General features: G+C 42.7%; 1 protein-coding gene across 10 annotated transcripts in view; it reads right to left on the bottom strand.

Annotated features, from left to right (window-relative positions):
* LOC144313986 (protocadherin alpha-C2) overlaps positions 1–26,413 on the bottom strand; it is a 187,483-nt gene that overhangs the window by 94,499 nt on the left and 66,571 nt on the right. Inside the window, exon 1 of one of the 10 annotated variants that reach the window (XM_077897551.1) lies at positions 21,689–24,283. The exons of 7 other annotated variants lie outside the window; for them this stretch is intronic. In XM_077897551.1, the coding sequence (XP_077753677.1) occupies positions 21,689–24,118 (2,430 nt within the window). In that variant the 5' untranslated portion in view covers positions 24,119–24,283. Of the gene's footprint in view, positions 1–8,728; positions 11,290–14,235; positions 16,769–21,688; positions 24,284–26,413 lie in introns of those variants that run through there. 2 more of the 10 variants (XM_077897554.1, XM_077897548.1) reach the window with 2 other exon arrangements.

Genomic DNA, 26,413 nt, shown 5'->3' with positions numbered 1-26,413 from the left:
GAGTTATCCCAGAAATGCAAAGTTGGTTTAGCATCTGAAAATAAATAAATGTAATATATCTTACATATTAGTTTGCTCGGGTTACTATAACAAACTAAGTCACTAAGACTAGGTGACTTAACAACAGAAATTTAAAAAAAAAACAGAAATTTATTCTTTCATAATTCTGAAGGCTAGAGGGGATCCCTGGGTGGCTCAGTGGTTTGGCGCCTGCCTTTGGCCCAGGGCGCGATCCTGGAGTCCCGGGATCGAGTCCCACGTCGGGCTCCTGGTGTAGAGCCTGCTTCTCCGTCCTCCTGTGTCTCTGCCTCTCTCTTTCTCTCTCTACATCTATCATGAATAAATAAATAAATAAATAAATCTTTAAAAAAATTCTGAAGGCTAGAATTCCAAGATCAATGTGTCACCAGGGTTAGCATCTTTTGAGGCTTCTCTCATTGGCTTGTAAATGGCCATCTTCTCCCTGTGTCTTCACATGATCTTCCCTCTGTGTATGTTGATGATCTAATGTCCTCTTTTTCAAAAAGATTGATTGATTGATTGGTTGATTGATTTTAGAGAGAGTATATGTGAGCAGGAGGAGGGGTAGAGTCCTAATTTCTTTTTTAAGATCTTATTTATTTATTCATGAGAGACACAAAGAGAGAGAGGCAGAGACATAGGCAGAGAGAGAAGCATACTCCTCACAGAGAACTCGATGTGGGACTCCATCCCAGGACTACAGGATCACGCCCTGAGCTGAAGGCAGACACCAAACCATTGAGCCATCCAGGCATCCCCGAGTCCTAATTTTGTAAAAGGACATCAGTCATATTGCATTAAGGTCCACCTTAATGACTTAATTAATGACTTAATTTTAACTCAATTACCTCTTTTAAAATATCTCCAAATATAATTTCAAATAAATTGTGAGGTACATGGGTTGGGACACCAGCATATGAATTTTGGAGGGACACAATTCAGCCCACAGTGATATATCTGATTAACATACAAAAACTACATGGTCATCTCAATACATGCAGACGAATCATTTGACAAAATCCAACACAACTTAAAAATAGAATCAGCCAACAGACTAGGAACAGAAGGGAATTTCCTCATCCTGATCGGAGCATTCATGAAACAAAGAATGAAAAACAGAAGAGAAACAATGAAGCTAAAAGCTGGTTCCTTGAAAGATCAACAAAACTGACAAAACTTTAGGAAGATTGACCAAGAGAAAGAGCCACAAAACTAAAATTACCAAAACCAAAAATGAAAGAGGGATTATTATTATTGACCTACTGAAAAGTAACATTATAGTTACAGGTGAAAAACTGTTCTTTTGCTCCAAGGCCAGCAACAAGTCAGGAATGTTTTCTCTAACCATTTCTATTCAACATTGCACTAGTGGCTCTAGCTAACACAATCAGGCAAGAATACAAAATCTAAGACATTCAAATGAAATGGAAAGTAAGATTAAAACTATCTTTATTTCCAGATGACATGCCCTTGTACATTGAAAATCCTAAAGAATCCACTAAAAGCTAAATAAGTGACATCAGTGCGGTTATAGGATAAAAGATTAATATAAAAATCCATCTGTTATATTTTACACACTAACCATTGTAAAAATGAACCAACAAAGAATGAAATAAAACAATTCCATTTACAATAGCATCATAAATCTAAAATATTAAGGAATAAATTTAACAAAAGAAATATAAAATGTGTACTCTGAAAACTACACAACACTGTTGAAATAAATTAAAGATCTAAACAAATAGGGGAGAAATCCCATGTTCATGGATCAGAAGATCTTATGTTGTTAACATGGCAATATTGCCCAAATGGATCTATAGATTTAACATACTCCCTTCAAAAGTAAGCTAGTTTCCTTGCAGAAATTGACAAAGTGATCCAAAAATTCATATGGAAATGCAGGTCACCAGAACAGCCAAGACAATCTTGAAAAAAAGAACAACGTTGGAGAACCAATAGTTTCTAAAACTTGCCACAAAACTACTACAATAAAGAGAGTATGATACTGAGATAAGGATAGATGTATAAATCAATTGAATAGAAACAGAATTCCAGAAATTAACCCCCACATTTATTAATCAATTGATTTTCTTTTCTTTTTTCTTTTTAAATATTTCATTTTAAGTAATTTCTATACTCAAATTGGGGCTCAAACTTACAAGCCAGAGATCAAGAGTCTCATGCTCTACTGACTGAGTCAGCCAGGTGTCCTTTGATCAACTGATTTTCAACAATGGTTCCCCAACAGGGAAATATTAGTTCTTTCAACAAATGATGCCAGGATAACTGGATATCCACTTACAAAAGTATGAAGTTGGACCAGTACCTCACACCATCTACAAATATTAATTCAAAATGTATCAAAATTATGTCAGCAAAATATCAGAATAAGAAGTTCCAGCCCTTATTCCCCCCACAAAAATACCATTAACAGCAACATATGGGCCAAAATTCCTTTATGAATTGAATTGATTGATTGAATTGAATTGATTCCTGAATCCAGTTATGATGCTGAAGTTCACCAGGTGAATACAAAGCTGAAATAGCTGCACTGGGACAAATACAAAGAATAATTTTACTTTGCTCACATCAGCCCCTCACCCATGCTGGCACACCTCAGCACCAGAAAAGAACACCCTGCTTGCTACTTCACCTTCAAGGGAGAGAAGAGTATAGCATGTGTCCAGTGTATCAGCTTCTCAGAAGGCTGCCTTAAGGACTGGTTTCTATATTGCCTCAATCAGAACTGATTGAACTGGCATAGTCTGGATGCCTGGGGGCTATGGAGAACAAAAAATACTAAGGGAGCATCTTGCTCCTTTGGGAAGGAGGGAGAGAGGGACATCTGGTGGCTCAGCGGTTGAACATCTGCCTTTGGCTCAGGGCATGATCCTGGGGTCCAGGGATTGAGTCCCACATCAGGCTCCCTTTGAGGAGCCTGCTTCTCTCTCTGCCTATGTCTCTGACTCTCTCTCTGTGTCTCTCATGAATAAATAAAATCTTTAAAACAAAAAAAAGGAAGGAGGGAGAGAAGTGAAGGTGTGTCTGGCTTTTAGGGTTTTGGAAAGTAAGAAACTGGTATCTGTTTTACCTGACTTGGGGTGCTGACAGGAAACCAGCATACTTTGGATGCCTAATGACCACTAGGGACAAGGGAGAACAGCTCAATGCTGTAGAACCAGAAACTGAAATGCAGCAGACAATAGAGGGAGCAAAAAGATCATTTAAAATTATCCAGTCAAAAGGAACACTCTAGGAAACAAACTGAGGGTTGCTGGAGGGGTGGTTGGTGGGGGATAGGGTAATTGGGTGATGCGCACGAAGGAGGACACTTGATGTAATGAGCACTGGGTGTTATATGCAACTGATGAGTCTCTAAATTCTATCTCTAAAACTAATAGTGCACTATATGTTAACTAAATAGAATTTAAATTTAAAAAACTGTTTAAGGAGCAAAAAGAAAAAATAGTGAAAAGGAAGGAAGAAAGCCTGATGGGACATATGGGACTTATGGGTCACCTTTAAAAGAAACTATCACTGGAATCTCAGAAGGAGAAGAGGGAAAGGGGTAGGAAGCTTATTTAAAGAAATAATTGGAGAGAACTTCTCAAATATGGGGAAAGATCTAGACATCCAAGTTCATAAAGCTAAAAGATCACCCCAAAACGTCAATCCAAAACAATGTTCTCTAGGATGAGTTATAATAAAACTGTATAAACCAAAGACAAAGAGAGAATTTTAATAAAGAAGAACAAGAGAGAAACATTTCTCTCTTACAAACAAACTCCCATTAGGCTATCACCAGAAACACTGCAAGCCAGGATAGAATGGGGTGATATAATTCAAAGTGCTGAAATAAAAATAAACCACCAATCAAGAATACTTTATGCAGCAAAGTTATCCTTCAGAAATTAAGGCAAGATAAAGATTTTTTTAAATACACAAAAGCTTGGGGAAATTCATCACCATTAGACTTCCCTTACAAGAAATGATGAAAGGAGTTCTTCAAGCTGAAATGAAAGGATGATAACTAGTAACATGAGAACATGAAAATATATTATATGCTAGTAAAGGTAAAGTGTAGAATCAGATTCACAATATCCCAACATTGTAATATGGTAGTATAACCACTTTACTATAAGGGTTAAAGAACAAAAATATTTAAAATAGAACAAAAATATTACAAATAGGGTGTTAATGGATACACCCTATAAAAAGGCATAAATTATGGGACACCTAGATGGCTCAGCAGTTGAGCATCTACTAAGGGTGTGATCCTGGGATCCCAGAGTCCTGGGATCAAGTCTCACATCAGGCTCCCTGCAAGGAGTCTGCTTCTCCTTCTGTCTATGTCTCTGCCTCTCTCCCTGTGTCTCTCATGAATAAATAAATAAAAATTTAAAAAAATACATAAACTGTGACAACAGAAACATAAAATGGGAAGAAGTAAAATAATAGTTTTGCATGTGATCAAAGCAAAGTTGTCAGCTTAAAATAGAATTTTATCTATAAGAGGCTTCAAGTAAATCACAGATAACCATAAAACAAAAAGCTAGAGTAGATACACACAAGATAAAGAAAAGGAAATGAAATTATTCTACTATGGAAAATCATCAATTCACAAAGGAAGACAGCAAGAGGAGGGGAAAAAGGAACAAAATTACCATAAAACAGCAAGAAAACAATTAATAGGTTGGACATAGTTAAGTCTTTACCTATCAATAATTATTTTAAATGAAAATAGATTAAATTCTCCAATCAGAGGCACGAAGCAGCTGAATGGATTAAAAACAAGACCCAGGTATATGCTGCCTCCAAGATATTCACTTCAGTTTCAAGGATATACATAGGTTTAAAGTGAAGAGAAGATAAAAGACAGTCCAGGCAAATGAAAAGAGAGAGCGAAGTAGCTATATTTATATCAGAAAAAACTGACTTTAAGTAAAAATAATGGAGTCAATTCATCAAGAGGATATAACAATTATTATACATCTACCCAACATGAGAGCGCATAAATATATAAATCAAATACTAACATATCTGAAGGGAGTAATAGACATTACAGTAACAGCAGAGGACTTCAATACCCCACTTTCATCTATGGATGGATGATCCAGACAGATAATAAATAAGAAAATATTGAAGTTTAACTCTACTTTAAACCAAGCGGAACTGACAGATATATACCTGCCAACCTCAGTAGAATACACATTCTTCTCAAGCACACAAGTAACATTGTCCAGGATAGATTATGTGCTATGTCACAACATAAGTCTCAGCAAACATTAAATGACTGAAATCATACAGAGTAGCTTTTCTGGCTATGATCATACAAAACTAGAAGTTGATAAACGGAAGAAAACTAGAAAATTCACAAATATGTGGAAATTAAATAACATTCCTGAAAAACAGTGGGTTAATGATTAAATCAAAGGGAAATAATACTTTGAAACCAGTGAAAATGGAAACACAATGTACCAAAACTTAAGGGATGCATAAAAAGCAGGGCTAAGAGGGAAATTTATAGCAATAGATAACTACATTAAGAAAAATGATGTTGGGGCATGGAGGTGGCACAGTCAGTTAAGTGTTGGACTCTTGGTTTCCACTCAGTGTTGTGAGACCATGCCAGGTGGGGCTCCATACTCAGAGCAGAGTCTGCTTAAGACTCTATCTGCCCTTCCCTCCTTCTTGCTCTCTCTCTCAAATAAATAAATCTTAAAAAAGAAAAAGAAAAATGATCTCACTTATGTGGAACCTAAAAAAAAACCTTAAAAACTAAATGATACAGAGATCAGATTGGTGCTTGTCATTTGCAGTGGATGGGAATAGGCAAAATGGGTGAAGGGGGACAAAAGGTACAAACTTCTGGTTATAAAATAAATAAGTAATATACAGAACAGTTACTACAGTTAATAATACTAAATTACATATTTGAAGGTTGCTAAAAGAGTAGAGCTAAAAGTTCTTATTACAAGAGAAAAAAGTTTGTAACAATATATGGTGATGGCTGTTAACTAGACTTATTGTGGTGATCATTTCCCAATACATACAAATATCAAATCATTGTATATCTGAAATGAATATAATTTTATATGTCAGTTATACTTGAATTTTCAAATATACTTATATTAGAAATAAATACCTATTAAATTAATTTAATTAATGGATGTTCCATATAAAAATTAAAATCCTCCTAACTAATTATGGAGACCTTTTCTAAAATCCATAAAAGAAAAATAGACATATTTAATATAAAATATAAAAATTCTTTTATATGGAAAAATGTATTGTAATCAATATAAATTGCATAAGAGGAAAAATATTTGTGATATAAGTAGAAGATTAAAGTTAATATCTAATTTTACAGATAACTTTGTAAACTGAAAAACAAATTTTTTTCAAATAAAAATGGGCAAAGAATTTAATTGACAAATCAAAGAAAACCAAATACAAGTAATAATGTGCTCAGTGGCTCACCTATTCAGTGTGGTATATGGAATTAAAATTAAACTAACAATGAGGGGATCCCTGGGTGGCGCAGCGGTTTGGCGCCTGCCTTTGGCCCAGGGCGCGATCCTGGAGACCCGGGATCGAATCCCACATCAGGCTCCCGGTGCATGGAGCCTGCTTCTCCCTCTGCCTGTGTCTCTGCCTCTCTCTCTCTCTCTCTCTCTATCATAAATAAATAAAAATTAAAAAAATTAAAAATAAAATAAAATTAAACTAACAATGAGATATCACTCTGGCAGAACATAAGATCATTACTGATTGTTGGTGGAATTTAAAAGAACTACAAAATTCGGGATCTCTGGGTGGCGCAGCAGTTTGGCGCCTGCGGGCGCGATCCTGGAGACCCGGGATCGAATCCCACGTCAGGCTCCCGGTGCATGGAGCCTGCTTCTCCCTCTGCTTCTCCCTCTGCCTGTGTCTCTGCCTCATTCTCTCTCTCTCTCTGTGACTATCACAAATAAATAAAAATTTAAAAAAATATTTAAAAAAAAAGAACTACAAAATTCTCAGAAAGTACTCTAACAATGCATTTTAAAATTAAAATTAGGGCAGCCCGGGTAGATCAGTGGCTGAGCGCCTTTGGCCCAGGGTGTGATCCTGGAGATCTGGGATCCAGTCTCATGTCCGGCTCCCCTCCCCTCATGGAGCCTGCTTCTCCCTCTGCCTGTGTCTCTGACTCTCTCTCTGTCTCTCATGAATAAATAAATAAAATCTTTTAAAATAAATAAATAAAGTTAAAATAAATAAATAAATAAATAAATAAATAAATAAATAAATAAATAAAAATTAAATTTAATAAAAATTATTAATGACCTTTGATATATCTATTCCACATCTGAAAGTGAATTTCACAGAAATAAAAGCACCAATATTTTAGAAATATGTAAATGATAGTATAGCAGGGCTTATCAGGGCAAAAGAAGACTTGAAACAAATTGCTAATCAACAGGTGAGTAACTAAATATAGAAAGGATTCACCCTGCATTATGGGGTATTATACAGCTATTAGAAGTATCAGATCTGGGATCCCTGGGTTTAGCGCCTGCCTTTGGCCCAGGGCGTGATCCTGGAGACCCGGGATCGAATCCCATGTCGGGCTCCCAGTACATGGAGCCTGCTTCTCCCTCTGCCTATGTCTCTGCCTCTGTGTGTGTGTGTGTGTGACTATCATAAATAAATTTTTAAAAAATTAAAAGTATCAGATTTGTGGGGATTTCCAAAGACATTGGTGTTTGAAAAGTGTAAAATACATTATCTATCCTAATAAACCTTCTAAAATAAACAATAACAAAAAAACCACCAGATGTATGCACGTGTGGAGCAATTAAGTGACTGAAAATAAATAAGAATTTTCTTGACGGGATGAGCACTGGGTGTTATGCTATATGTTGGCAAATTGAACTCCAATAAAAAAATTTTAAAAGAGAGAAAATTTTTAAAAGAGAGAGAGAAAATCACGAGCTTGTTAGTATCAGATACCTGACATGAATGGTGATGTGACTAGAAGAAAATGAGGAGGGACCAAATAAAAAAGGTTTTCGTTAAAGAAATGAAAATGAACTTTTAAATGGCATTTTTGTAAAAGGTTATGATTCCCTAAAAAATGTCTATGAGCATACGTATAAATTTTTTAATAGACATTTAAAGTGTAAAAATTCTCATTAGCCTCACTAAAGCAAACTTTTTAAAAAAACAAACATTTTCTAAATGCTTAAGTATTCATAAAGTGTGGTTTCTTGTAAATGCTCACATAGAAAATACTTACAAACTGTTTGTAATATGAATAAAAACCCCACGAATTACCATCATAGGCAATTTATTATGCTTTTTTAACTTAACGATTTCAATCAGAACAATTATTTGTTTGTTTAAAGAGACAGAACACGTGCGGGGAGTGGCAGAGAGAGAGAATCTTGAAGCAGACTCAACGACCAGAGTGAGACCCGCTGGAGACTAGATTTCCCGTTCCTGAGATCAGTACCTGAGCCGAAATCAAGAGCTGAATGCTTAACTGACTGAGCCACCCAGACGCAAGCATCTGAACAATAATTCAATCCAAGAGTCAGTAACACTCATTAAATACCATGACGACGCACAATATTAAAGAATAAAGCTACACTGAGAACGAAGAATCTTAAACGATAAAACTGTGAATGAGCTAAAAAGAGTAAAGCAGACTTTGATACGAACTCACCTCTTTCAACTGTTCTGAGTTGTCTTCTCTTTCACCTGTTTCCCCCTTAGAACTCACGCAGGGAGGCAGGCTGGGGCTGAAGGCCATAAGGTCGGCCTTGGGCGGGCCCTCCCCAGAGCACACCCTCTGCCGCCTCTGCTGCGAGTACGACCAGCTCCCCACCGCGCTGGAGCACACCAGCGTGGGCTTCCCCGGCCCGCACGCGCCCTCGCTGGGCGGCGCCGAGCACCGCAGCGCCGTGGACAGCAGCAGCGTGAGCACCAACAGGCTGGACACCGCGCAGATGGCGACGATCAGGTACACGTTGACGTCCACCAGCGCCGCGCCCGCGCCCGCGCCGCCCGCCAACACCCGCGACGACGGCCTGGGCGCCTGGCCGCTCTCCACCAGCGACAGCAGCACAGTGGCCGTGGCCGTCAGCGCCGGCTCGCCGTGGTCCTTCACCAGCACCAGCAGGCGCTGGCGCGGCGCGTCCGCCTCGTCCAGGGCGCGCGTCGTGCTGATCTCGCCCGTGTACAGCGCCACGCGGAACGGGCTGCGCGCGCCCCCCGCCGCCGGCTGCAGCTCGTACGACAGCCACGCGTTGTAGCCCGAGTCCGCGTCCACCGCGCGCACCTTGGCCACCACGTGGCCCGCGCCCACCGCCCGCGACACCGGCTCGCTCAGCGCGCCGCCCCCGCCGCGCGCCCCGGGCAGGGGCAGGGGCAGGGGCAGCGGCAGCAGCGCGGGCGCGTTGTCGTTCTCGTCCAGCACGAACACCTGCAGCGTCACGTTGCTGCCCAGGGGAGGCACGCCCGCGTCGCGCGCGCTCACTTGGAACTGCAGCAGCTCCAGCTCCTCGTGGTCCAGCGGCTGCAGCGCGTACACCTTGCCGCTCTCCGCGTGCACCGACACGTAGCTCGACAGCGCGCGCTCGCCCACGCGCCGCTCCACCAGCGAGTAGGACACCAGCGCGTTCTCCTGCGCGTCCGCGTCCCGCGCCGACACCGTGAAGATGTGGCAGCCGGGCGGGTTGTTCTCCTTCACGAACACCGTGTACTCGGGCTGCGCGAATGCCGGCGCGTTGTCGTTCACGTCGGCCACCTCCACGGACACGCTGGCCGTGGCCGACAGCGAAGGCGAGCCTCCGTCGCGTGCGGTCACTACCAGAGCGTAGTTCGCCACGCTCTCTCTGTCCAGGGCGCTGTCCAGCACCAGCGAATAGTAATTCTTGAAGGTGGACACCAGCTTGAAGGGGACTTGGGGTGTGAGTGAGCAGGTCACCTGCCCGTTGGCGCCAGAGTCACGGTCGGACACGCTGATCAAGGCGATGACGGTGCCCACCTGAGCATCCTCTCGTACGGGGAGTGCCAGAGAAGTGATGGTAATTTCTGGGGTATTGTCATTTATATCTAGTATTTCCACCAAAATGGTACAGTGACCTGCCATTGGAATATTACTCTTGTCTGTTGCCTCCACCGATATTTCATACAACTTCTTTTCTTCGAAATCTAGTTTACCATTTGTTCTAATTTCTCCACTGTTGGGATTTATCATAAACGCATATAATACCGCAGGCGATACAGGCCTTCTAAATGAGTAGATTATGTCTCCATTCGTACCGTCATCCAGATCCGTGGCATTTAGCTTGATCACTAATGTTCCATTAAATGCGTCCTCTAACACTGTCACTTTATAAATAAATTGGTCAAATTCTGGGGCATTGTCATTCACATCCAGAATTGTTATCAGCAGCTGAACTGTGCCAGTCAGCTCCGGTTTACCCCCATCATTGGCTGTCAATAATAAACTATGCTCCTGAATTTGCTCTCTGTCCAATGATTTTTTCAACACAAGTGACAACGATGACGTTTGTTCACGATTGTTTTGTGTGTCCAAAGCGAAATACTCGTTGGGATTGATTCGGTAGGTCAAGGCCGAGTTTATTCCAATATCTGCATCGGATGCGCCATCTAGTGGAAACCGAGTTTCTGGGGGTCTAGATTCTGCAATGATAATCCTTTTTTTACTTTCAGGAAACACAGGCGGGTTGTCGTTAATATCTTTAACTTCCACTTCCACATGGAAAACCTGCAGCGGCCTGTCCACGATCACCTCCAGGTGGATGCTGCACTCCGCGCTCCGTCCGCACAGCTCCTCCCGGTCGATCCGAGAATTCACAAACAAAATGCCATTCTGCAGATTCACCTCCAGAAGGTCCCCGTGGCCTTTGGACGCCAGTCGGAAAAGGCGCGGCACCAGCTCCGCCAGCTCCAGCCCCAGGTCCTGGGCGATGCGGCCCACGAAGGTGCCGTGTTTGGCCTCCTCCGGGACAGAGTAGCGGACCTGGCCGCTCGCGGGCTCCTGGACTGCGAGGAGCAGAAGCCAGAGCAACGAACTCAGGGCTCCTGGGTCTCCTCGCCAGGAAAACAGCATAGTACACTCGAAAGGATTCAAATACATCTGAAGTATATGTAATACCTTACCGCAAACTGACCCTCACCACCTTCTATTGCGGGAAGAGTCACTAGAGGTTCTCCACTATCTGCCCAATTTTCTGCAGGAAGGAACAGAGCACCTTCTTCTGGGAAATGTTCTCAGTGAAGAGCGACACCATGTGCATGAATGTGTAACTGTAAAAAAGATTTGGTCTTCACATTTTCCATTGATGTAGGGGATTTTTTCCTTAGATTTTGTGATGTTTTTCACTGCAAATACGTAATTGAAGATTAAATGTCTTTCTTTCCAGAAAGACATAACCATAACCACCATTTCATCTATACATATCACTAATTAACACATGAAATTTCAAGTGAACTTTCAAAGGGGAAGTTTCAATGAACATGAAAAACACAAAAAGTTCAAAATAACTAAGAATGATCATACCTCAGTAAATCACTGTATTCTGGTCTGTATAGGATGCTAGTTGAAAATTGGCTGAATTCCATTTTCCACAAATATATTTTTGCAAGTGTAAAACTCTCATGCAGAAATTTTTTAAAATATTTTATTTTTAAGTAATCTCTATACCCAATGTGGCTCGAACTCACAACCCTGACATCAATATCAAAGTCACATGCTCTACCAACTGAGCCAGCCAGGCACCCCCATGCAGAATTTTAAAAGAGGAATATTCTACATTCACTTTTGGAAACCAGTCTGCCTACCTCTGGTGGTTTTCGTTTGGGAATATCTTTTTTCCTGCAATATTTATTTAGAACTATTCACACAACAGCCTGTAACTCCAAATGAAAACATAATCAATTATAAGAATAAAACAGATGATTGTGGAAAATATTAATACATGATATACTAGATGTGTAATATCCCCAAAATATGACTGAAATGTAGATAAAATATTTGTATTTAAAGGGAGTGTCCTGTCAATGTATGAGTTTGCATGTGAGCATGTTTGTGCACAAACATGATAATTTAGACCACTAAGATATTACAATGCTTTACATTTTTCTTTGCATAAAAGATGCCAAGAACTAACATCCTATGTATCTGATGGAATTTAAATTAATACCAATAATTTAAACTTCCCTCTTCTCCTCCCTATCCCTGGGGAAAACCTTACTATTATTTAAATTGACTCTGATTTTTCCAAACATCAACAGATAAACAGAGATGTTAACACATCTTTAGCAAGAAAGAAAAGAAGGGAATATTACTTTTACCTATTGTTACAACTATCTTTACCAAGCCACAAATTTCCAGATAAAATAGTGCTATAAAAGACACAGTATAGCTCCAATAATTACCTTGCCTGTTCTGTGCACAATTCTGCAAGACACAATAGTTGAGTTTGTTTCTGCATCTTTGCTCATCTCTGAAAATTTGAGTAGAGTATTTGATATTCTCTTAACGCCATCTTCCAGTCCTGTTACATTACTTTCATTAACATAACTTTACTCTTACCTGAGAACAGCCTCTTGATTCCTCCTGGTTTTTCTTGTCTATCAAGCTCTACCTTATTTCCCTTTTCTCTCCATCTAACCTAGACTACATAGTCAACTATGTAAATTATGTCAAACATCCTCAAAGCACTCACCCACTTATATTACTCCTCAAACATTTTCTTTAGCTTCCAACACACAATATAACTGTTCCTTTTCTCTCTCTCACTGAGCTTCTCCATTTAAGGATGTCACTTCGCCATGATCACTATATTCTCTACAAGTTTACTCACACATTTACCTTGATTTGGGTTTTCAAATGAATTCCTAATTAACTCTTTCCTCCTGCATATAGAGATTCTTCTATATTTTCTTCTCTCTCTTCTCAAATCCCCAACCTCATTTCCACCATTTTATTCTCAGAAAATTTACCCAGAGAGATAAGTAATCAAATATGAACTTGATAGCTCTTCTAATACCAACATTTTTCTTTCCCTACTAAGGGAAGTTGTTTTTTTTTTTTTTAAGTAGGCTCCACTTTGGAACTCATGACCATAAGATCAAGACCTGAACTGAGATGGAGTCATATGCTTTACCGCCTGAGCCACCTAGGTGCCCCCATATCTTTCATCTTCATCTTCATGCCTTTAAAAAAATTTTTAATTCATTTGAGAGAAAGAGATTGAGCTAGAGAGAGACAGCATGAGCAGGGGGAGGGGGAGGGGAGGAAGACACTGAGCAGGGCTCAATCCTAAGACCCTTAGATAAGGACTTGAACCAAAGGCAGACCCTTAACTGCTTAACTGACTGAGCCACCTAGGCACGCCAAGGCTGGTTTTTTATAAGGTTTATTTTTAAGTAATCTCTACATCCAACACGGGGCTTCTACTCACAACCCTGCGATCAAGAGTAGCATAGTCCACTCGCTAAACCAGCTAGGTGCCCCATGGCTAACTTGGTGTTTAGATGAGATGATGCAATTAAAGATCTTAGCACAGGTCCTAGAAAATAACAGGAGATTGATTTTATGTAAATAAGGATAGTAAGTAACCAATCTCACTTAAAAGAAAAAGGCACTCCGTGTGAACAATAACAAAATTATTCCTTAGAATTAATAACATAATTTTTATTATTATAATATCTGAAGGACATTGTGCTGAAATTAAAGTGGTGACCAGGAGGATATTTTACAAGCTTATGTATATAAGGAACAGTAAAGGAATTCAGTTCATGATGTATGAAAACTATTTGTACTCTGATCATGATATTAAGTTCAAACTTAAGAGTTATCAAACACCTATGCAGGTTTTACTCTTATGTACTAATATTTTTCAAGGCTAATAATTCATTTAGGAGAAATGATAGAACAAGACAGTTTAAAATGTGGTGATCCATAACCACCATTTCATCTACACATATCACTAACTAATACATGAAAGTTCAAGTGACCTTTCAAAGGAAAGTTTCAATGAACATGATATACACAAAAAGTTCAAAATAAGAATGATCATACCACAGAAGATGTTCTCTGGTTTAAAAGATAACACGAAGAAAAAAGAAAGGATGTATTTATACCCTAATAAAAAGCTATGAAAGGAAACAAATATTTAAATGATATGAATGACTTACTTCACTGGAAGTATTTAAACAAACTTCTGACTGTGGAAGGCTGGGGCTGAAGGCCATGAGGTCGGCCTTGGGCGGGCCCTCCCCAGAGCACACCCTCTGCCGCCTCTGCTGCGAGTACGACCAGCTCCCCACCGCGCTGGAGCACACCAGCGTGGGCTTCCCCGGCCCGCACGCGCCCTCGCTGGGCGGCGCCGAGCACCGCAGCGCCGTGGACAGCAGCAGCGTGAGCACCAACAGGCTGGACACCGCGCAGATGGCGACGATCAGGTACACGTTGACGTCCACCAGCGCCGCGCCCGCGCCCGCGCCCGCGCCCGCGCCCGCGCCGCCCGCCAACACCCGCGACGACGGCCTGGGCGCCTGGCCGCTCTCCACCAGCGACAGCAGCACAGTGGCCGTGGCCGTCAGCGCCGGCTCGCCGTGGTCCTTCACCAGCACCAGCAGGCGCTGGCGCGGCGCGTCCGCCTCGTCCAGGGCGCGCGTCGTGCTGATCTCGCCCGTGTACAGCGCCACGCGGAACGGGCTGCGCGCGCCCCCCGCCGCCGGCTGCAGCTCGTACGACAGCCACGCGTTGTAGCCCGAGTCCGCGTCCACCGCGCGCACCTTGGCCACCACGTGGCCCGCGCCCACCGCCCGCGACACCGGCTCGCTCAGCGCGCCGCCCCCGCCGCGCGCCCCGGGCAGGGGCAGGGGCAGGGGCAGCGGCAGCAGCGCGGGCGCGTTGTCGTTCTCGTCCAGCACGAACACCTGCAGCGTCACGTTGCTGCCCAGGGGAGGCACGCCCGCGTCGCGCGCGCTCACTTGGAACTGCAGCAGCTCCAGCTCCTCGTGGTCCAGCGGCTGCAGCGCGTACACCTTGCCGCTCTCCGCGTGCACCGACACGTAGCTCGACAGCGCGCGCTCGCCCACGCGCCGCTCCACCAGCGAGTAGGACACCAGCGCGTTCTCCTGCGCGTCCGCGTCCCGCGCCGACACCGTGAAGATGTGGCAGCCGGGCGGGTTGTTCTCCTTCACGAACACCGTGTACTCGGGCTGCGCGAATGCCGGCGCGTTGTCGTTCACGTCGGCCACCTCCACGGACACGCTGGCCGTGGCCGACAGCGAAGGCGAGCCTCCGTCGCGTGCGGTCACTACCAGAGCGTAGTTCGCCACGCTCTCTCTGTCCAGGGCGCTGTCCAGCACCAGCGAATAGTAATTCTTGAAGGTGGACACCAGCTTGAAGGGGACTTGGGGTGTGAGTGAGCAGGTCACCTGCCCGTTGGCGCCAGAGTCACGGTCGGACACGCTGATCAAGGCGATGACGGTGCCCACCTGAGCATCCTCTCGCACGGGGAGTGCCAGAGAAGTGATCATAACTTCAGGGGTATTGTCATTCAGGTCCAGAATTTCCACTAGGACTGTACAGTGACCTGCCATGGAAGGAATCCCTTTATCAACGGCGTTAACCTGAATTTCGTACTCATTATTCTCTTCAAAATCCAATTTCCCGTACATTCTGATTTCACCTGTTTCTGGATTTATTGTAAAGGTACATTTCTCACTCACTGGCAAAATCAGTCTGATTCCATAGGAAATTTCTCTATTCACCCCTTCGTCTAGATCAGAAGCGTTTAGCTGAATCACTCTCGTGCCATTTGGGACATTTTCAAACAGCGCTACTTTATAGCCAGGCTTACCAAACTCCGGAGCGTTGTCATTCACATCCAGAATGTTTATTTTAATTTGAACGGATCCTGTTAGCTCGGGTTTACCGCCATCCTGGGAGGTCAGCAATATATTAAGTTCTGGAGTTTCCTCTCTATCCAATGACTTCCGTAGAACTAGTTCAGGCAATATACTTTTATCATTTTTCGTTATTATTTTAAGAGTAAAATATTCATTTAGACCTAACGTATAGGTCAGAAGAGAGTTTACGCCAATATCCGCATCGAAAGCGCCCTCTAGAGGAAAATGAGAATCCAGAGGTGCAGATTCAGAAATCAATACCTTTTGTTCTCCTTCTCTGAACACCGGCGGGTTGTCGTTAATGTCCTTCACCTCCACCTCCACATGGAAAACCTGCAGCGGCCTGTCCACGATCACCTCCAGGTGGATGCTGCACTCCGCGCTCCGCCCGCACAGCTCCTCGCGGTCGATCCGAGAATTCACAAACAAAATGCCATTCTGCAGATTTACCTCTAAAAGGTGTCGGCGGCCTTTGGACGCCACCCGGAATTGGCGGGGCACCAGCTCGGTCAGCTCCAGCCCGAGGTCTTGCGCAATGCGGCCCACAAGGGTGCCGTGTTTAGCTTCCTCCGGGACCGAGTAGTGGACTTGGCCGCTCCCGGGTTCCCAAACTGCGAGGAGCAGAAGCGAGACCAGCAGTCGCGGGGCTCCTGGGCCTCCTCTCCAGGAAAACACCATTGCAGTTAACAAGACCTCTGAGGTGGGACTGTTGGTTTTAAGGGATCGCTCACCTGCGAACCTTTATGAGTATGGAGTCAATCCTATTCTGTCAATGGGTGGAATCTGGGCGCGGAGACAAAATTTTTCCTTTTCACCTTCTGAGTGTACAGCGACATCATGTGACTGATTATGTAAGTACAAGAAAGATCCTGAGGTTCTTTTTGGTTTAGCCACTTTGTGGAACACTTAAAATTTTTTGACTTTTGGATATTTTCATAGATTGTTTGTAAATGCCTTTTTATTTAATGTATATAATATTAGTAACAAAGCACAATCATTTCCATCATGCTGCAGTTTTTAAAATATTCTGCTTCAGTCTATCATAAAACAATCATTGAAATACAGGGTGTCAGAAGCTACTCTTTGGCTATCATGGAGAATAAAACGAATAATATGCATCACCCTCGACCTTATTTTGCTTACAATTCACACTTGTTGCCACTTTTATCCTTCATGAGCACTTTTGTAGAACTTTAGGAGAAACTCAAGAACTCCCACAGTAAAAAAGAAAAACAAAAAACCCAACTAAAGTATTTCTATTAACTGAGTATTTCACTCATACAAATTATTTTATTCATACTTCTGTTGGATATAAAAATACGTCATATATATGGAACATGTCATTGTTTTTGGTTCCTTGATGCTTAACTGTGATGACTTTTCTTAAAATTGCTCTCATTCCTATAACATGTTCAAATGAGGCTTGGCTACAGATCCTGCAGGAGGAAAGCATTTTCATGTAACATGTTGAATCAAAGCCTCTAAATTTCACAATATTCTAAAGTGGCTGTGAAGCCCTAATACAAAATAGTTCTGTGAGATATTTTGAAGCCCAGTGTCACTGACTAAAATCAAAAGAATATAAACTTCACAATGAGGGCAGCCCCCATGGCGCAGCGGTTTAGCGCCGCCTGCAGCCTGAGGTGTGATCCTGGAGACCCAGGATCAAGTCCCACGTCTGGCTCCCTACATGGAGCCTGCTTCTCCCTCTGCCTGTGTCTCTGCCACTCTCTCTCTCTGTGTGTCTCTATGAATAAATAAATAAATAATCTTTAAAAAAATAAAATAAAATTCAAGTCAAAATCTTTAAATCAACGATTTGTCACCATTCCTTTTGCATAAAATAACAAGGGGAACTGTGATAAGAAATCTTTATAGAATCATTACATAATAACCAACGATGGTTCTACAAGTATAAGATAACTTGAATCAGGGCAGCCTGGGTGGCTAAGCGATTTGGCGCCTCCTTCAGCTCAGGGCCTGATCCTGGAGGCCCAGGATTGAGTCCCACGTCAGGCTCCCTGCATGGAGCCTGCTTCTCCCTCTGCCTGTATCTCTGCCTCTCACTCTCTCTGTGTCTCTCATGAATAAATAAATAAAATCTTTTTAATAAATAAATAAATAAATAAATAAATAAATAAATAAATAAAATATTTTAAAAAATAAGATAACTTGAATCAACTATAAAACTGGCTTTTAAGTAATCAAAAAACCATTTGAATTTTGATGTTATTGGACTACTTAAATTGTCTGATATCACTAACATGCTTCTTCATTTTCTATCATCTGTTTTCAAGAAAATCAATGTACAATGATTACTAAGGAACTTTATTGAAGAAGTAATGTGCTATGTAGTCCCCACACGCTGTTAGACATAATTAAATTACTTAAACAGATAGGAACATCTAAAATTAGCTCAATACTTAAACAATTGAACTAGAAAATGGTTGAAATTATAATTTTAGGGCAGCCTGGGTGGCTCAGTGGTTTAGTGCCACCTTCAGCCCAGAGCCTGATCCTTGGTGCCCCGGGATTGGGTCCCACGGCAGGCTTCCTGCATGGAGCTTGCTTCTCCCTCTGCCTGTGTCTTTACTTCTCTCTTCCTCTCTCATGAATAAATAAATAAAATATTTTTAAAAAATATAATTTTACACCATTGAATGTAATCCTGAAATTAAACACAAAATCTGCAGAAAATAGCCCACATAATTTGGAATTATCTAAAAAGGTGCATCAACCGCTTATGTACTGTAAAAGTAATAATTTGCAAAATTTTTAACATGTGCTTAAGACATTCCAGTATCTTTATTTATTAAATCTAGATGGTCTCCAGTCATTCTAGGAACTTCATTTGGAGATGGATAATAATGTGTGCCTTATCTAACATTCACATTTATTATGTTTACAGTTTCATAAATGATGTGATGGCTTAATCTTTTAAGTCTAAAGCACTTTGCATTTTAATTTGGCTGCCTACTATAGAATAAAGGAATTTTAGCCTCTAATTTTAAGGGGAGAATAGCCACATACAAATGTTCATCAAATTCTGAAAGAAGTGACTCTGCCACTATACAAATAGCTAGAAGAATGACTTAAGGGTAAATGGCCTTTTGTAGAATCATCAGATGTGATTATAGCACATGGAAAGAAAATTTCACAAACACCAGGAATAAAGAATTTAAAGACAGGAAATTTAAAATGCAAGATGAGTGAAATGATAATTTTCAGTTCACTTTTTTCTTTTTATAAATTTGTATTGATTTATGATAGTCACACAGAGAGAGAGAGAGAGGCAGAGACACAGGCAGAGGGAGAAGCAGGCTCCATGCTGGGAGCTCGACGTGGGATTCGATCCCGGGTCTCCAGGATCACGCCCTGGGCCAAAGGCAGGCGCCAAACCGCTGCGCCACCCAGGGATCCCCTTCAGTTCACTTTAATAGACTTAACATTTTCCTTTCTAGATGAACCCGCAAAACTTAAGGAAGACTGCCAACTAGTATATGTTGAAGATATTATAAGCTTATATGTTTGTCTTCAGCAAGTTTGAAGACTTGGGTGAGTAATATAAATAACTTTATTTGCCTAGTAAACTGTGTAAGCATAAACCTGGGAGTTCTGTTTGTTGTAGATAAATCTGTACCCATTACATGCAATAAAATCAATAAAACTTTTAGTTACATAATTTCAATGAAACCAGCATACAACAATACAAGACTGAATTTTTTAACTGCGAATAATATGAAAACAACTGGTATCCAGAAATGGACTTTCAAGTCTATGGTCATCTAATCTTTTGACAAAACAGGAAAGAATATCCAATTTGGAAAAAGGACAGTTTCTTCAATAAATGGTGTTGGGAAAATTGGAGAGCCACATGTAGAAGAATGAAACTGAACCATTCTCTTACACCATACACAAAGATAAATAAAAAATAGATAAAAGATCTAAATGTGAGACAGGAATCCATCAAAATCCTAGAGGAGAACATAGGCAACAACTTTTTTGAACTTGGCCACAGCAACTTCTTGCTAGACATGTCTATAAAGGCAAGGGAAATGAAAGCAATAACAAACTATTGGGTTTTCATCAAGATAAAAAGGTCCTGCTTTTTATCAGCAGCAAAGGAAACAGTCAACAAAACTAAAAGGCAACCTTCAGAATGGGAGAAGATATTTGCAAATGACATATCAGATAAAGGGCTAGCATTCAATATCTATAAAAAATTCATCAGACTCAACACCCAAAAAACAAACAGTCCAGTCCAGAAATGGGCAGAAGACATGAACAGACATTTCTCCAAAGAAGACCTACCCATGGCCAACAAGCACATAAAAAATGCTCCACATCACTTGTCATCAGGAAAATACAAGTCAAAACCACAATGAGATACCATTTTATACCAATGTTAAATGTCTAACAAGACAGGAAACAACAGATGTTGGTGAGGACATGGAGAAAGGGGAACCCTCTTGCACCATTGGTGGGAATGCCAGCTGGTGCAGCCACTCTGGAAAACAGTGTAGAGGTTCCTCAAGAAGTTAAAAATTGAGCTACCCTATGACCCAACAATGGCACTACTGGATATTTACCCCAAAGATACAGATGTAGTGAAACAACACTACATGTTCGTAGCAGCAAGGTCCACAATAGACAAACTGTGGAAGAGGCCAAGATGTCCTTTGACAGATAAATGAATAAAGATGTGATGTATATATACATATATGCAATGGAATATTACTCAGCCATCAGAAAGGATGAATACCTACCATTTACATTGATGTGGATGGAACTGAAGGGTATTAGGCTGAGTGAAATAAGTCAATCAGAGAAAGACAATTATCATATGGTTTCACTCATATGTGGAATGTAAAGAAAGGGACTATAAGTGAAAAGGGAGAAACTTAAAAGTTAAATTAAACTAAATTAAAAATTAGAGAGGAAAATGAACCATGAGAGACTCCTGATTCTGGGAAACAAACAAAGGGTTGCAGAAGGGGAGGTGGTTGGGGGATGGGATAACTGGGTGATGAGCACAAAGGAGGGCATATGTGATGAGCACCAGATGATATACTACATGTTCACAAATTGAATTTAAATGAAAAAATACGATATAAAAAGAAAACAGAAAATGGGTTTTATTTTATCAGTTGAGGCAAAACTAAAGATTATTTAATGGACAATAAATGTACAATCCATGTTTAACACTACAGAAAAAAAGGCAAATCTTTTCAGACTTAATGAAGAGACAGTTCAAACTTCGATACAAGACTGAAATAACACAAGTGAAGTGATCTAATAATGTGAAAATATTAAAGCAAAAGGCTGTTAAAAGAGAAAAAGGATGAATAAATTGAAATATCCATAGTAATTATTTATAGTGAGGATTAGGGAAGAAATAAAGTGATCCAGGTACTTCATGGAAAATTAGAAATTGTATCTAATAAAGTGATGACAGGAGAGTGGTTCTTTCATCTTTTAACATTTTCTACCAAACATTAGGAGAAATAGGGCATTTGTTGGCTAAAAAAAACCTGATTTTTCTCATAATTAAACTTGGATTTTTATCTTTTCGCATTTCACTAACAGAAATTGTTCTCTAAAACATTTATACTCGTTTAAAACATTAATACCCAAAATACAGAGTATTCGTTAAAATATTCAATGAAATAAAATGGATTGTTTAAAATTTAACGTAGACTTCAAAAGAAGAGGAATCTATAGAACTCACCTGCCCAGGGTGATTTGATCCTGCCTCCTGCCTTTCCCCTCCGACTTCTCCATCCAGGCCCCGAGGCAGGCTGGGGCTGAAGGCCATGAGGTCGGCCTTGGGCGGGCCCTCCCCAGAGCACACCCTCTGCCGCCTCTGCTGCGAGTACGACCAGCTCCCCACCGCGCTGGAGCACACCAGCGTGGGCTTCCCCGGCCCGCACGCGCCCTCGCTGGGCGGCGCCGAGCACCGCAGCGCCGTGGACAGCAGCAGCGTGAGCACCAACAGGCTGGACACCGCGCAGATGGCGACGATCAGGTACACGTTGACGTCCACCAGCGCCGCGCCCGCGCCCGCGCCCGCGCCCGCGCCCGCGCCGCCCGCCAACACCCGCGACGACGGCCTGGGCGCCTGGCCGCTCTCCACCAGCGACAGCAGCACAGTGGCCGTGGCCGTCAGCGCCGGCTCGCCGTGGTCCTTCACCAGCACCAGCAGGCGCTGGCGCGGCGCGTCCGCCTCGTCCAGGGCGCGCGTCGTGCTGATCTCGCCCGTGTACAGCGCCACGCGGAACGGGCTGCGCGCGCCCCCCGCCGCCGGCTGCAGCTCGTACGACAGCCACGCGTTGTAGCCCGAGTCCGCGTCCACCGCGCGCACCTTGGCCACCACGTGGCCCGCGCCCACCGCCCGCGACACCGGCTCGCTCAGCGCGCCGCCCCCGCCGCGCGCCCCGGGCAGGGGCAGGGGCAGGGGCAGCGGCAGCAGCGCGGGCGCGTTGTCGTTCTCGTCCAGCACGAACACCTGCAGCGTCACGTTGCTGCCCAGGGGAGGCACGCCCGCGTCGCGCGCGCTCACTTGGAACTGCAGCAGCTCCAGCTCCTCGTGGTCCAGCGGCTGCAGCGCGTACACCTTGCCGCTCTCCGCGTGCACCGACACGTAGCTCGACAGCGCGCGCTCGCCCACGCGCCGCTCCACCAGCGAGTAGGACACCAGCGCGTTCTCCTGCGCGTCCGCGTCCCGCGCCGACACCGTGAAGATGTGGCAGCCGGGCGGGTTGTTCTCCTTCACGAACACCGTGTACTCGGGCTGCGCGAATGCCGGCGCGTTGTCGTTCACGTCGGCCACCTCCACGGACACGCTGGCCGTGGCCGACAGCGAAGGCGAGCCTCCGTCGCGTGCGGTCACTACCAGAGCGTAGTTCGCCACGCTCTCTCTGTCCAGGGCGCTGTCCAGCACCAGCGAATAGTAATTCTTGAAGGTGGACACCAGCTTGAAGGGGACTTGGGGTGTGAGTGAGCAGGTCACCTGCCCGTTGGCGCCAGAGTCACGGTCGGATACGCTGATTAGGGCGATGACGGTGCTGGGCTGAGCGTCCTCTCGTACTGGGAGAGACAGGGAAGTTATGGTGACTTCAGGGGCGTTATCATTCGCGTCTAAGATTTCTATCCAGACTGTACAATGACCTGCCATTGAGGGATTCCCTTTATCTGTGGCCTGTACTTCAATTTCATAAAACTTGTTTTCTTCATAATCTAAAGTTCCATTGACCCTCACTTCTCCGTTATTTTTATCTAGTGTAAATAAGAGTTTTCCATTGGGCTTAATTGACATCAAGGAGTAGGTTACCTCACCATTGACTCCTTCATCTGGATCTGTGGCATTTAGCTTTATTACCAAAGTTTCTTTAGCTGCGTTTTCCGTCAGTTTCACCTTGTATTCTGATTGCTCAAATTCCGGATCATTGTCGTTAATATCCAAGACGTGGACGAAAAGCTGAATGGTGCCAGTCAGCTCCGGTTTTCCCCCATCTGCAGCCGTCAGTAGCAAATTAAATTCTGGAGTTTTCTCTCGATCCAGATACTTCTTTAATTTAAGCGACAGTCTTTTAGTCTGCTTACTTTGTGTTGGTAATTCTAAAGAAAAATACTCATTGTGACTTAGTCTGTAGGTCAATAGAGCATTTTCTCCTATATCCGCATCAGAAGCTCCCTCTAGAGGAAAATAAGAGTCGGGTTGCTTAGATTCAGGAATCAGCAGTTTTTGTTCTCTGAGAGAGAACAGCGGCGGGTTGTCGTTAATGTCCTTCACCTCCACCTCCACATGGAAAACCTGCAGCGGCCTGTCTACGATCACCTCCAGGTGGATGCTGCACTCCAGAGTCCTCCCACACAGCTCCTCGCGGTCGATCCGAGAATTCACAAACAAAATGCCATTCTGCAGATTTACCTCCAGAAGGTCCCCGTGGCCTTTGGACGCCAGTCGGAAAAGGCGCGGCACCAGCTCCGCCAGCTCCAGCCCCAGGTCCTGGGCGATGCGGCCCACGAAGGTGCCGTGTTTGGCCTCCTCCGGGACCGAGTAGCGGACCTGGCTGCTCGCGGGCTCCCAGACTGCGAGGAGCAGAACCGAGAGCAGCAGACGCCGAGTGCCCAATCCCCTTCTTTGAAAGCCGAACATCGCATAAGACTATGACTTCCAAAATAAGGTTCTTTACACTCTCAGTACCAGAGACTCCGGTTTGGAGTTGAAAATCTGGCTGAATTTTTGAGAAGTTTCAAAGAATCCTTTAATGGTAGCGTTCGGCGTGATTGAGTCGTTTTCGTTTGGGGCGTTTCTGGCTGTTCAGACAGACCCTGGAAAGAACTATTTCCACCGAGTAAAGAGCGACACCTTGCGCCTGAATAGTGAGTACTGTACACTACATCGTACACTTAAAGGAAAAATATAATTAACTTCACGTATTTCATTTTATTATATACTAAAAACAATATTTCCAAAGTGCTTACTGAGGGAACACTCTTATCATAAGTCATATTGAAACTGATGGTATGTGGGAAATGATCTTTTATTCTTAACATGAAATTTTTGTTCCTATGTTTGAAGTTCTACAATTCTTCTTTTACATATCCACATAATATACAGTTTAATTCTGCAGGTAGCCTTATGAAAAACTAGGGTCAAAAATGTCCTAAAGATATTGTTTCTAAAAAAAAAAAGATATTGTTCCTAGGGGCAGCCCTGGTGGCTCAGTGGTTTAGCCCCACCTTCAGCCCAGGTCCTGATCCTGGAGACCCAGGATTGAGTCCCGCTTTGGGCTCCCTGTAGGGAGCCTGCTTCTCCCTCTGCCTGTGTCTCTACCTCTCTCTCTGTGTCTCTCATGAATAAATAAATAAAATATTTTTTAAAATAAAGTATTATAAAAAAGATATTGTTTCTAAAATTGAAATGCTACCAAATTTGAATTGTTTGACTTCTAATCTCTCTTGTTACTTTGGCTTCTAGGAAACTCAAAGACACATTTGAGGTTTTTTTTTTTTTAAGATTATTTATTTATTTATTTATTTATTTATTTATTTATTTATTCATGACAGAGAGAGAGAGAGGCAGAGGGAGAAGCAGGCTCCAAGCAGGGAGCCCCATGTGGGACTCCATCCCAGGTCTCCAGGATCACACCCTAGGCTGAAGGCGGCGCTAAACAGCTGGGCCACCAGGGCTGCCCAACATTTGAGGTTTTAATAACAACTCTAGGTTATGCGTGTTATCTATGTGCATTTGCCTTCTTTCCTATCTATTTTCTTTAGTTCTAATTCTTTTTTGTTATTTACATTTAATTGCATTTTTGTTACAAGCAATTTTATATCCACTGAAAAACAAAAATATAATTTCAAACTTAGTTTTTAATACATAGAATTCACAATGGAAAAGTTTTGGATGTAGATGAAATTTATATTTGGCACACATGATTTATCAGGTAAGTTGCACTGCTAACAGTATAATATGAGGTATCAAAATGATACTTTTTGATGGTGTCAATGATATGGAAGAAGGTGTCTTTCAATTATAAAATAAATTTTATTATAATTCAATGAAATAAATGTCACCATAAAAATGGATGTGCCATATTGGCCTTTCTAAGCCATCAATGTTGGTTTTTGTTTATCTGTCAAGATATATTCATGAAAATAGCTGACTTTTCTTTTTCATTCACCTTACAAATGTTTTTTAAGCACCTCTGAGTACCAGGCACAGGAGAGGATCAAAGAGACAATACATAGGAAATTCCATTAGAGAGAGCAAGGCCTGAGCAGGGAAGGCTTAATTATCATATTAAAGAATTGGAGTTGATCTTTTTTTTAATTTATTTATGATAGTCACACACAGAGAGAAAGAGAGAGAGAGAGGCAGAGACATAGGCAAAGGGAGAAGCAGGCTCCATGCACTGGGAGCCTGACGTGGGATTCGATCCTGGGTCTCCAGGATCGCGCCCTGGGCCAAAGGCAGGCGCCAAACCTCTGCACCACCCAGGTATCCCTGGAGTTGACCTTAAGGGCACTGGAGAGCCATTGTATGTGCTGGAGCAAAAAAGTAAGGTAAGATTTAAGAGGGCTGAGACTGGCCAGATAGGCAAGGCCAGTTTGAAGGGGAGAAGACCAGAAGCCAGGAGACCAGCAGGGAGCTGTTGTAGCATTGTAGGTGTGACCTGAGGTGGGCTAGCACAGAGCAGAATTTCCAGGACACAGTAGGCACTCAATAATGGTTGAATGTCCTGTTTCTTTTTGAAAGAATTCTGGGTTTGAGACCATAAGTTCATCCAAAACTGGGGAAAGGATTTTTAATGATACCTCCTCTAAATGCCTAATACTGTGTTAAATATATATATAGAAAATAATCAGGGCAGCCCAGGTGTCTCAGCGGTTTAGCACCGCCTGCAGCCCAGGGTGTGACCCTGGAGTCCCCAGATAAAGTCCCATG

This window comes from Canis aureus, chromosome 5, assembly GCF_053574225.1.
Source record: "Canis aureus isolate CA01 chromosome 5, VMU_Caureus_v.1.0, whole genome shotgun sequence".
Lineage (NCBI taxonomy): Eukaryota > Metazoa > Chordata > Mammalia > Carnivora > Canidae > Canis > Canis aureus.
This window is presented reverse-complemented; position numbering and strand designations above follow the sequence as displayed.